This window comes from Mesocricetus auratus, unplaced genomic scaffold (assembly GCF_017639785.1).
Source record: "Mesocricetus auratus isolate SY011 unplaced genomic scaffold, BCM_Maur_2.0 Super-Scaffold_100014, whole genome shotgun sequence".
Lineage (NCBI taxonomy): Eukaryota > Metazoa > Chordata > Mammalia > Rodentia > Cricetidae > Mesocricetus > Mesocricetus auratus.
The window spans coordinates 23,902,958-23,915,501 of record NW_024429197.1 but is presented as its reverse complement, the minus strand read 5'-3'; the positions used below and the strand labels follow the sequence as shown (position 1 = coordinate 23,915,501).

Genomic DNA, 12,544 nt, shown 5'->3' with positions numbered 1-12,544 from the left:
TTCGAACAGATAGAGCTGTTCAAGGTGTACCTGCACCGACCTGAAATCAGGGCTCTCAGACAAACACAGATGGGAGATCACACTCGCTAGGGTGGACTCTGTGTTAAGACCCAAAGAGGAGCTGACCTTTCCTGAGATGTCTTAGGCTTTTGTAGGCCCAGGTAGGATATGGGGTATGGCTGTACGTCCTGCTGTGGAGATTCTGAGCCATGGGAACCCCCCTGACCATTCCCTGGCTGTTCCTTTTCTCTGGCGTGACCCTGGAAATGCTAGGCAGGCAGGAGAGATGGGGACCCACGTGGGCAGGACAGACAAGTGTGAATCACAGGGTCCCACAGTCCCTGCCCCGGCTAAGCTGAGCTTCCGGGACCCTGTTGTTTGCTGGCCAGCCAGGCCAGTCTGTCTGTGGGAGGGAATGCTGCCTTGGGACTCCCATTCCCAGCACCAGGATGTGCCTAAAGATAGCTGAGGCTTGCTTTCTTCTGTGTCCTCTGCCCTTTGGCTTTTACCCATCGCTGTGTTGAGGCTCATAGCATCTGTCCCATGGGCACCCCCTGTAGATGCCCTGAGATTTATTTCTGCCTCCGTTCAGTTCTGCTGATGACCTTGGGCTACTCTATTCTTGGGTCTGTTTGGAGCAGATGCTGCCTCCTCCAGTGTTTGTCTCTAGGATACAGCCTCAGAGGTGTCCTGGGCAGCCGGACCTGCCAAGCCCCATTTCTGCTCTCTTAAGTCGGCACCTCTTGGGTGTTTGTTTTCCTAAGACCAAGTGCATGAGCTGAGGAAGTCCCTTGCCAACATGACTCTTCTTAGGATGCCCAGGGAGGTAAGAAGAGAGGATGGTGAGGGGTGTGTGTGTAAGCTGATGGCCCTTGGATCATCAGTTCTCTGTGGAAGCATCACTGCCTCTGCACCCTGCCATGTAGAGAGCTGATAGGTGATTCCCTACCAGGGTGTCCTCATTTCTATCATCCTTTGTCCCAGGTGTGAGCGTGAGGACCTGGGCCACTCAGGTCTCTTCACTGTCAGTAGATACTTTGTCTTATACTTGGTACTTCCGCCTGGCCTCTGGAGCAGGTGTCTCATGGAGACGCAAGTCACCGCCCAGCACGTGCCCGGGCCCACATGCTCGCTGCACGTGTCTCCCTCCCCACTTTTAGCCCAGATGGTCTCTGCCAGGCCAGCTCAGCTGCCTTCCTTACGGCTCAGTGGCTCCTAGGACAGGGCCGCAAGAGAACCCAGCTGGCCAGGATGCCTCGAAGCAGGGGAGCAGCTGGGATGCTTGGGGCCACTAGGGGTGGGTGAGGTGGTCCTCCCATGAAGGCCTAGAGTCTCTGTACACGTGTGCGGCAGGGCTGGGTCTCCAAGGACAGGAACCGGAGGAGGACAGCCTAAATCAGGCGATGTGAGTGCCACTGCCTCAGCCTCAGCCCCACTGTCCCACACTGTTTCCATCTCCCTGCCTATGTGTTGAGCCTTACTTCTTCCCACGTGTAACATACTGGTTGCCTCTGCCACTGGGGAGCCTCATAACAAGTAACAGCAGAGTCACTCAACGCCAGGGTCCTTGGTGCCAGAGCTTCTAACTCCCAGGAGACTCTGCAAGTGCCACAGGCCACCTGGAGCTGCCCCACCCTGACCTGTTCCCTTGTGTTTTGGTATGAGGGTTTGGATACCTCCTGCCCGAAGCGTCTACACAGGGCCTGGCACACAGTGGATACTGGCTCACCAAGGCTAGTCTTGGCATTTAGTAAGTACTCAACTAGTACAGGCTTGGCACACAATGGGAGATCACCAAGTAGAAGGCTTGGCACACATTGGGCACTCCCTTGGTAAAGGGCCTGACAGGGTTGGGTATAAGTCTCAGCATGTAGCCAATGCCCTAGCTAGTATGGACTTAGCACATGTTGAGTGTTCCCCTTAGTCACCCGGTGGGCACTTAAGAGCTTGGGGCCAGTGCACAGTGGGTACTTAGCTATATCTGTTCCTTTCCTAGAACAGGATTTGGCATTCACCAAGTGTGAGACCTCGTACCCCACAGTAGTTCACTCAGCATGGGTTGACACAGAGTTCTCAGAATTGGACATGGCACATAGTAGGCACTCTTCTAACAGAACCATGGAAACACAGTGGATGCTTTCCCAGTACACATCTGGCACATGATATAGATTCTTTAGGCCTTGGACTTGGCACACAGTAGACACTCTGCTATTGCAGGTCGTAGCGTACCATGAGTGCTTTCCTAACACACGGCACATAGTGAGTTCTTTCTTAGTACACACCTGGATCACAGTGTATTTTTTTAGCATTGCACTTAGCGCTCAGTAGGCACTCTGCTGACACAGGCCGTGGTGCACAGTACCTGCTTTCCTAGCATAGGGTTTGATGCATGCAAGACTCTCTTAGCCCAGAAAACTACATGTGCTATATAGGGAAGTGCCCTCCTGGCCAGAGCAGGCTAGGCAACAACCGTCTACTGCTCCCAGATGTGCCAGGGCTACCTGTTAAAATGGAATGTCAAGGTCTAGAGGGGAAAGGGCTTGCCTTCTCTATGCCTGGCCCTCCCACTTCCCTCCCATCTTCCCTGCAGCCCATCTACTCAGCCCTAAGCCTCACGTCCTCTCACATAGCCTCCACTAGCCTTTCCCACACCCCAGCATGCCTCAGTCCCAGCTCAGCAGGACCTTCTCTCCAGAGCCACAGCGGACAACAAGGCCCCTAGACTCCGTGCCCCTCTGGAAGCATGCCCACCCTTATTAAGAAAAGTCAGAGGCTGGGGCTGGGGGAGTCGGCTTCCTTAAGTGGGGATGGAGCAGCTGGATCCCACTAATGAGGCCTCATTACAGCCAGGGCCCAGCTGGGTTGCTGCCTCCTGTCCCCATGGCCAGAGCCAGGGAAAGCCATCCAGCCAGGGCTGCCTGTTCTGGGCACCCAGCCCAGCGCAGGGCAGCCAGAGCCCACCCTGGGTGGAAGTAAGCATTTGGGCATCATGGGTGACTGGGCCTTCCTGGAGCCAATGGCCCAGCCAGGGCCTTGGCCCTCAGTCTGTGCCTGTAGGAAGTAAGGGAGTGTCTGGGGACCCGACTCCATGACACAGACCCAGTGAGCAGCTGAGTCAGTGAGGTCTGAAGCCACTTAGAGATTTACTCAAGCAGGGCTTCCACAAAGTGGAGGGAAGAATGTGTTGACCTCATGGGGTTCCTAAGAGGCCAATGTTAGTAGGTATGAAGTATTTAGGCAGAGCCTGGCTTATAGTGAGCACCTACTATGTGTTGTCTATTAGTACTCACACTAGCTGGCTTCAGTGTGTATACACATTATTTCATCTTAGAGAAGCAAACAAAAACTGAAACAAAACAATTGAGCAAGTCGCCTAAGGTTATATTTGGTGAGAGACTGGACATCTGGGGTTTGAACCTAGGCCTGCATGATTTTTTTTAAGATTTTATTTTGGGGGGTGCTGGAGAAATGGCTCAGGTTAAGAGCACTGGCTGCTCTTCCAGAGGTCCCAAGTTCAATCCCAGCAACCACATGGTGGCTCACAACTATCTGTAATGAGATCTGGTGCCCTCTTCTGGCTTGAAGGCAGACATGCAGGCAGTATATTGTCTGCATAATAAATCTTTAAAAAAAAGATTTTATTTTTTTAAATCGTGTCATGGGGGGCGGGGGTTCGACAGTATGTGCATGAGAGTGCAGAAGCCTGTGGAGGCCAGAAGAGGCGGTTGGATCCCCTGGAGCTAGAGTGGTAGGTACTTGTGAGTCACCTGATGTCAGTGCTGGGAACCAGACTGGGTCCCCTATTAGAGCAGTATGCACTTAACCACTGAGCCGTCTCTCCAGTCCCAGATCCTGTGCCATTTATTTTTTCCCCCATGAGGTCGCACTTAGACACTTCCAGGAGAGCTGTCCTTACACCAGAATTCATTCATGTCTCTATTTGTCAGGTACTTTAAGAGCCCACAGTGTGCTAGGCCTTTGCTGTCTTCGTAGGCTCCAGAGGGATGTGTGCCCTCGCAGCTCTAGACCACTGGTGCCTACCTTCCTAAGTCTCCTGACTTATGGCGTCTGGGTACCAGTGAGGGGCTGACCAATGAGTGTGGTCTCAGAGAAGAGCAATTGGATGGGTCACTTGGTGGGGGGGGGCTGACACACAGATCTCTCTCAGAGCTGGATGTGGCACACAGTAGGCATCTAACACTGAACCTGGCACACAGGACAGGTGCACGCTGCCATCCACCATAGTCATGAGACGTTGCCAGAATTACCCAGCCTACACCTCGGATGCCAGGCATTGCAGCTCAGACCCCCACAGGTCCTTATCTCACACCTGCCTCCCTTTGTCTGGACTCCATAGTGACCACTGTCTTGGGCAGTGCTCTTTTTCTCTAGACAGATAATGGCACAGCCACTAGGCCATGGCCACATTCTTCCGTGGAAACACGCCATCATTTTGGTTGGATGGGACATCTTCAGTTCACCAGAAACAAGTGCAGCCGTGGGACCCAGTATCTCCTAGTCTGTACTTGCTCACTCTAAGTACTCTGTTATCCGTGGACTGTGCCCTCCACCTTCCTGTCCCACCACCATCAGCGGTACCTATAGTGACACCTGCTCTTCCAGGAAGGAGCCCAGGAGCACCCAGCCTGCAGGCTCAGCTCTGGAGGCCAGCTCTTTGAGGAGATAAGCTCTGTCCTATGCGCATGCTGTGTGTGTCTAAGTCCATCCCTGTGCATGTGCACATGTGTGTGCCTGTGTCCTAGTAACTTGCTGAAAACAGGGGAACAACACAACCCCATGCCTCATTCCCCAGCTCTAGAGCACCCGCGCTGGACTGCAGAGGGACTGGCCGGAGGGGGAGGGCCAGCGAGGGGGTGTAGGCAGAGCTTCAGGAGGAGATGAGCTGAAAGTAATTGCCGCTGCCCAGCCCGGCAGTGGGAGAGGCAGGGGATGTGTCGTCAGTGTCGCGCTGGAGCTGGCAGAGGTGTGAATGAGAGTGGAGACACGCGCGCGTGCTGCGGGTGCTTGTCCCAGGATGGCTGCAGCTCATGGACCTGTGGCCACCTCTTCCCCAGAACAGGTCAGTCACCTTCCAGAAGGTCAAGGCCCCCTCCCCGGTGCCAGGCAGACTTGGTGGTGGAGCAGGGGACTTCGTGGTCTGTGCCAGGAGGGGCAGGCACTGCCAGTGAGTGAGACAGACACCAGCCAAAGTGACCCAGAAAGTTGTGACTGCAAAGGAGTGCAGGAAGAGTTAGCTGCATGGTGGGGGTGAGAGGGAGGAGAGTGGGGGTGTTAGGGCTCCCCCAGCCCAAGGACCTGCTGAGAATCTGCTCTAAGTATCAAAGCTGCATTGTCCTAGCTCCCGGGGAGACGGGCCGGAGGTGCCCAGGAATTGTACTAATCAATACAGCCTCATTGTCTGTGCCACGGCAGTTACTCCTATGGGGAGAGAGGGTGTGGGGGGACAGGGAGTGTGGGTACATGGGCTCGGCGGTGAGAGCTGGGGGAAGGGGACAGGCAGAAGTCTTTGCTGGGAGGAGAGAGACCCTTTGGAGCATTTGCCAGTGTTCAGGGCAAGTGCCCGCACAGGGTGGGAACTGAGTATCTCAGCCTTGTAAGTTGAGCCTGAGCAAGGTAGGCTCAGCACAGCTGATGGCACTGAGGGGGAGGGGACCGGGAAGGCTACTCTTCTCCCCTGTAGGACATCCTGACTTGACCTTCTGAAGGCAAGAGAAGGGATGTCCTCTGAGGCCACGCAGACTGATTTTGGAAGAAGCATTATGTAGGCTGTTCTCAAACTTCAGGACTGCTTAGAGCCAAGGAACCAAAGCCACTTCCCAGAGTACCATTCTGCTGCCAACTGATGAGGAAGAGGCCGCCCACAGCTGCCTCTTCCAGGCTGCTGTGCTTCTCTAGGCAGGAAGGTGAGGGCATGGGCAGGGCCCACCCAGCATCCTCTATCGCTCTCCCCAGGACCTAGAGCAGAGCCTGGCGTGCCTAGGGTGCCAGTCTTCTGCCCGATGACTGCAAAACTGGCAGATCACTCTCTGGCAATCAGGACTCTGTAGTGAGTCAGTATCAGGTACATCCCAACTGTTACCTGCATACAAGGACCTGGACTCTGTAGGAGCCTAGAAAGGGTCCTAGGAGGAGCCTAGCATTGTTCTGAGCATGCCTTGGAGCAGAAGGTACTCAGAACCCTGGAGACCATGCAGGATGGGACACGTTTTACCATTTCTGTCCCCTCCGTCTGGCCAGCCTCTGGCTGCCTCGTACCTGGGTGACTGAGGCCAGAGACCAGGCCTGTGGTTGAGTGTCTCTGGTCCTACTGGATGCCCACTGGATGTTCTGCAGGCGAAGGAGGGAAGCCTGTACTTGCACAGGTGCTGCTTGAGAGCCACTGTGTTCCCTGAAGCCATGAGAGCATACAGGAGAACAAACGCAGAAGGGTTCCTCGGGGTGGTGTGGGGTCTCCTGAGGCAGCCAGTGTGGGCTGTAATAGCTACCCTGTCTTGGTTTCCTGCTGGGACTCTGAGCAAGTTACTTGTGATCTGATTTGGTTCCAAGTCAGTCGGAGATGTGAGGTCTTGCCTGCTCTCCTCCATTGAGTTTGTTTTGGACAGACTTCATCCCATGAGCAAACCCTGGGGCCAGAGAGTCCTGAACAAGAAGCCTGCTGGGTCCCAGAGGGGCCAGCCTGCCAGGGCAGCTAGAGTTCTTCCGTATCCATGGAGGGCAGGCAGAGGGAGTTCACAATTCACAAAAATATCCACTGAACACTGACCTGGGAGGGTGGGAGTCCCCAGCCAGAGAAGCAGTGCAGCTTGGGTTCCGGGGCTGGGCTTCTGTGTCCATATGAGGAAGAAATGAGGGGCTCCTGCATTATGCTGGCTAGAGTTCCTTCAGGGCCGGGCCTGCCTGCTGCTACCTGATGCTATTCTGGATCCTCATGTAAAACTTTGTTTTTAAAGCCAGGTGTGATGCCTCACACCTGTAATCCTGACACTCGAGACCAAGGCAAGTTCACTGTAAAACAACCTGGGCTACAGAGTGAAAGGTTAAAAAAACTCTAGAAAGCTGGTGGGCACTAATGGGAGGCGGGGAGACAGTCAGAAATAGTTGAGCTGGGGCCGGTGCGATAACTCAGTGTGCAAAATTACCGAGTGATGCCTTGAGTTTGGTCTCTGGATCCCTCAGTGGAAGAGAAGAATCAGTTCCCGAAAGTTCTCTGACTTCTACATGCACTCTGTGGCAGATACACACTTGCACGCACACGCGCACACGTACACACTCACATACACACACTCACATACACTATAGTAATGATACAAAAAATAGTGGTTTTTTGTTTTGTTTTAAAGAAATGACTGAGTAACAGGTGAGGTAGAGCCAAGGAACATTGGTAGACCAAGGGAAGCTGCCTGGGTTATAGGCCATCAGGCTACAGCGGCTGCCCAGTCTATTCTCTGGATCCCTAGGCAGGGACATTGAGATACCCACGGTAGAAGGTACTTACCCCAGGCTGCTAGGGAACAGGTTTTAGAATACCTGAGGTTCCTAACCTCATGTTTCCTGTCTTGGCCAAGCCCAGGGCAGAGTGGGAGATCCTAATTCCAGTAACTCTTCCAGCAAATAAGCAGGGCAGAGGTCTATGTGAAGACCTTACATAAGTGACTCAGCTCAGTGAGGCTCAGCCAGCCAGGTGCAGACAGTGCCAGTGGGGGTTGTTCATCTAAGAAAGATCACAGCCCTGATGTGAGGATGAATACCTCAGCCTTCGTAGCCAGCCCTGAGTGAGGGAGCGTTTGGGGAGTGTGTGTGCATGTGTACATACATGTGTGTGTATGTGGTGGTAGTCAGGTTTCCCCACTCCACTGTGGAAAGAAAGCTCTTAAGTATGCAACCGCCCAGGCCGAGAGGGCTCAGGTACCCGGTAAGGTACCCTTTCCTGAAGAACCATGGGCCTTGGCAGTGTCTCTCAGAGAGCTGCTAGGAAGGATAGCAGGGCACAGGCAGGAGAGGCAGAGGAACCCGTGTGCCACATCACAGGGGACCTGCCCCAGTGGTCTCGTTTTCCGCCGAGCTGTGAGCAGGTGAGAGGGAAGGGGCTGCCAGGGTGACATGTGGTGGGCAGGACAAGGCTGGAACTCAGCCCGCTCGAGTGCTTAGTCGGTCAGGCAGCCAGTCTGGGTCCGCACAAAGGGGTTCTTTCGTAGGCATTTCAGAGCCAGTGGAATGGTTAATATTAGTGACAAAGCAGGTCAAGAAAAACAAGGGTCTTAAAATAGGAGAGACGATGTGAGGAAGACAAGAAATTATGCAACATTGAAAACATGGAACTGGGCTTACCCTGTGGTAAAGGGTTTGCTGAGCATTCATGAGGCCCTAGTTCAATCCACAGCAAATGCACGCATGCATAAGCATGCACACACACACACACTCACACACACACCACATACACACACACCACACACTCACACACACACCACATACACACACACTCACACACACACCACACACACTCTCACACACACACACATACACACACACACGGGTGGGGGTGCCTTCCTGAAGCGACTGGTTGGGACATGGAGGGCTCTCTGGAGGAGATGGGTGAACAGACTTGGAACCCTTAAGAAGCCCCTACAGAAGGGTGGGCTTCCTGTCGTGAGGATTTAGACCCTCCAGCTACTTGAGTTACGATCTACCCAGAATGGAGATCAGGGGCCAATAGTGAGTGAGGCTCTCCACATGAGCTCAGCCATGCCACTGGGTGGACAAGAGGGCACCCTGTCTTCAGGGAGCCCTAATTTCATCAATAGCTTCTTGCCAGTGCCTAGTGACAGGCCCCAGTCTGGCTCCTCTCCTGGGGCATCAGCTTCCCTCACTATGTGCTTGGCTGAATCAGTTAGCATGGCTCACTGGCATATGGGCTCAGTGGTGTTTGTCTCGTTAGCTAAACCCTAGCTTTTGAGACTGACTGGAGGAGCCTGAGGCACATGGCTGGGGTTTTACCATCCCCCTGTCCCTCTTCTGTTCCCCTCTGCCAGGAAAAGAGTAGAATTTAGGGATTCAAATATGGTCCTGCTGTATGTGGTTGGAGAGACCAGGGGTCTGATCTCATGGCCTTGGGCCAGGAGAGAGGCTTTGAACTTTAAGCTTGGGAGAGATGGGTGTCTCTTGGGGGCCTTACACTTTTCTTGCCCATGGGGACATCTTGGATCCTCAGTTGTCCTTTTTACAGCTGGAACTGCTACCCTGTGGCCCCACCCATGGACTCTGGAGCTGCCACAGTCCTGCATTGTGTTCCTAAGTAAACAAGCCTAGGACAGAATGAAAGTGTTATTGTAGGGCCAACAGATAGGAGCCCTATGTGGCTAGTGTTTGTTTGGGTGCAGACAAGTCACCCCAAGCAGGCTCGATACTCTTCAAAACATGGCCCCCTGGTCCTATGGCATAGAAACACCTGTCTCAAACAAAGTACCTTAGAGGTGATGTTGTGGGAGTCAATAGGGGTGTGTCAGAGAGGGCATACTGAAGCTGGCACCACCATCTCCCATAGCTCAGTATGCTCTTCACCAGCAAGCCTTGCCTGGACCTCACCCTGCCTTCCCTTTTTGTTCTCACATACTCTTAGGACTTTGAGGAAGTCCATTTTGTGATCATACTGAAGTTGCATGAAGGATAATGTGTGGTCTTTGTTTGGTTTTTGGTTTTTTGAAACAGGGTTTCTCTGTGACTTTGGAGGCTGTCCTGGAACTAGCTTTTGTAGACCAGGCTAGTCTCGAACTCACAGAGATCCGCCTGCCTCTGCCTCCCGAGTGCTGGGATTAATGCCGGGTACCACCCTGTTCTTACTTCATTGATGTCTTCTAGCACTACTTTGTTTCCAACTGAGTTGCTGTTGCCTGGCATGTAATAGGGGACCTGTAAATCTTGACATTTTGTGGATGAATGAATGAATGCATGAATGAATGAACGAATGCAGCTACCTTCAGCCTGCTGGTTTGCTCTGGGTGCTCTAGGAAGGAGTCCTCCCTAATTCCTTTGAGGATGTGAAGGGCCACACATCTGAGCTGACCTGGATACATACACGGGCCAGTCCTCCCACCAACAGTGCTCACCCACCAGGCATGGGTGCTACCTAGATCTGCATTCCTCACAGGCCTTTTCCAAAGGTGCTGGGGCCCTAGTGAAGCCATTCAGGTTCGTCTGCCAATGTCAGGGTCTGTTTGTATGTCAGAGTGCCAGGCTGCCTTGCTAACCATTGGCCAGAGTGGCTGCTGAACTTGAAGATGTTATTTTCACACGACACTCAGTGACATGCCACTGTCTCATAGCCACACTGCTCCAACGCCAATCCGAGTGTCCTTTAGAAGAACTCCTCCTGTCGGGGACGCAGTGTGTCTGGGAAGCTGTTGTTGACGTACAAGTACTCTGTATTTCTCTGCTAGTGATCCCAGGGTCCTCATGTCCCTTTAATGACATTCTCAGGCCTTACCAACTCTATCTGATGGTGGTTGATTCCCACTCATAGCGGGAGGGGACTGGGAGAAGAGTGGCCTAGAGAAGGGGCACACACCAAGGGACTTGTAGAGGAAGTTCTACATCCGAAGTCAGGATGCCTCATGGAGTCCTCAGTGGGCCCTGGACAGCCTCACCCAGAACTTCCCACAGGCAGGCCCGGGGTTCATCTGTGAACCCTCTTGTGAGACCCTTCCCTGGAGCCACCTCTGTTTCCTCTGGCAGATCCTGTCCTCAGAGTTTGGCATGGTGCCTATGACTCTGGTCTCCTATGCTAAAGCACAGCACAGCATCAGCAGCTCAATCAGCTTCCCCAGGGCCCTCTCTTGAGTTCCACAGTGTCCTGCTCAGGTCTGGCCAAGCCCAGCTGCAGCATCCCCTCTCTCACCCAGCCATGGTCACCCTGTGCCCCCCCCAGGAAGACGCCTTCACTAGGGAGAAGTCGAGCCACCGACTGCCCATGGGCAGCGTGCTTAGCCTGGCGATGTGGTAGGCGGCGAGCGGGGGGTAGCTGTCTGGACACAGACCTCTTTGTGCCCAGCTTGACTTGGCTGCTTGGTATGAGGCTCAGCTGTTCCTAGGTCCTTAGCCTGAGAGGAAAGGCAAGGGTTTAGAGGGCTAGGGGGCTCTTGGCTCAGGTTCGCTCTGCAGAGTCCCTTTCGTGCTGTTAGCAGTTCCTCAGGTGGGCTGCTGTACCTGGCAGAGAGTGCTGAGGGCCTGACACCATCTGGCAGCTGGGCCTCTCTCTTTTCTGCCAGGCCTGCCCTCAACTCCTGCCAGCAGAGAGGAAGCCCCGGGGTATGTGGCAGGGTGACGGGGGTCCAAAGAAAACCCACTGGGGGAGACTTAGGGTCAGACATGGGGCCCAGATGCCTTACTGATGGTGGCTTCTTTCCTGTTCCCACAGAATGGTGCTGTGCCCAGCGAGGCCACCAAGAAGGACCAGAACCTCACACGGGGCAACTGGGGCAACCAGATCGAGTTTGTACTGACGAGCGTGGGCTATGCCGTGGGCCTGGGCAATGTCTGGCGCTTCCCATACCTCTGCTATCGCAACGGGGGAGGTACCCAGTGGGCACAGGGCAGGGACCACCCACCCAGGTAGAGCCCACTCACCAGGGCTTGGGCCACTGTCACCCTGGCACAGACACTACTCCAGGAAGAAGCTGACCTCTAGCCCTGGTCTTCGCCCCATCCCTGCTTAGGCAATTTTGCCTAAAGTGCAGACCACCCTCAGACCCTGGCAGCCTGCTCCTGCTCCTTGAAGGCTAGGAGAAGTAGAGCAAAAACTCGAATTTCCTGGGTTTCCTGTTTCAGCAGCCCCCCAGATGGTGCAGAGCTATTTGAGGAACCCCAGTGATTTCTTGTGAAATCAATTGGCTAAACCATCAAATACTACCCCAACACGGCAGTTTGGGGGCTGAATTTCCTGCAGAGCAGACTTCCTGAGAGCCTCTGTCAAGATCAAAGCCAGGCTGTGGGGAGTGCGCCTCAGCCCCAGGCTGCTGCTTGGTGCACACCCCTGTTGCAGCACTAGTGAAACACAGAGGTGTACCGTGGGTTCTAAGAAGGAAACTCGGAGGTATTCCCCAAGCCCACCTTGAGCCTGACCTCTCCCCGTATGCCAGGTGCCTTCATGTTCCCCTACTTCATCATGCTGATCTTCTGCGGGATCCCTCTCTTCTTCATGGAGCTCTCCTTTGGCCAGTTTGCAAGCCAGGGGTGCCTGGGGGTCTGGAGGATCAGCCCCATGTTCAAAGGTGAGGTCCTGGTGGGGTGTGTACGTGTGTATATGTGCATGTGCTCGTGTGTGGGTGTGCATACACACACCGCACACCACGCACACTGTAAACCGCATGCACACATGTACTACACACACCATACACACACATACACACACCGCACACACACACCGCACACAGAGGCCGGCTTTGTTCATCTGTACAAACATGAATGTCCCCTGTGGAGTATCAGTGCTGACCCAAGCCTGACATCAATGGCCAAGACCGTAGACACGTGC

The 12,544-nt window shown here is 54.0% G+C and overlaps 1 protein-coding gene across 5 annotated transcripts in view; it reads left to right on the top strand.

Moving 5' to 3' along the window:
• The window catches only part of Slc6a9 (solute carrier family 6 member 9), a 34,231-nt gene that overhangs the window by 8,940 nt on the left and 12,747 nt on the right, over positions 1 to 12,544 (top strand). For 2 of the 5 annotated variants that reach the window (XM_005083905.4, XM_013123412.3), the window contains exons 3-4: positions 11,432 to 11,588; positions 12,153 to 12,284. In XM_005083905.4, coding sequence (XP_005083962.1) covers positions 11,432 to 11,588; positions 12,153 to 12,284 — 289 coding nt within the window. Of the gene's footprint in view, positions 1 to 4,920; positions 5,081 to 11,431; positions 11,589 to 12,152; positions 12,285 to 12,544 lie in introns of those variants that run through there. The other 3 variants (XM_005083903.4, XM_021235116.2, XM_040756833.1) reach the window with 3 other exon arrangements.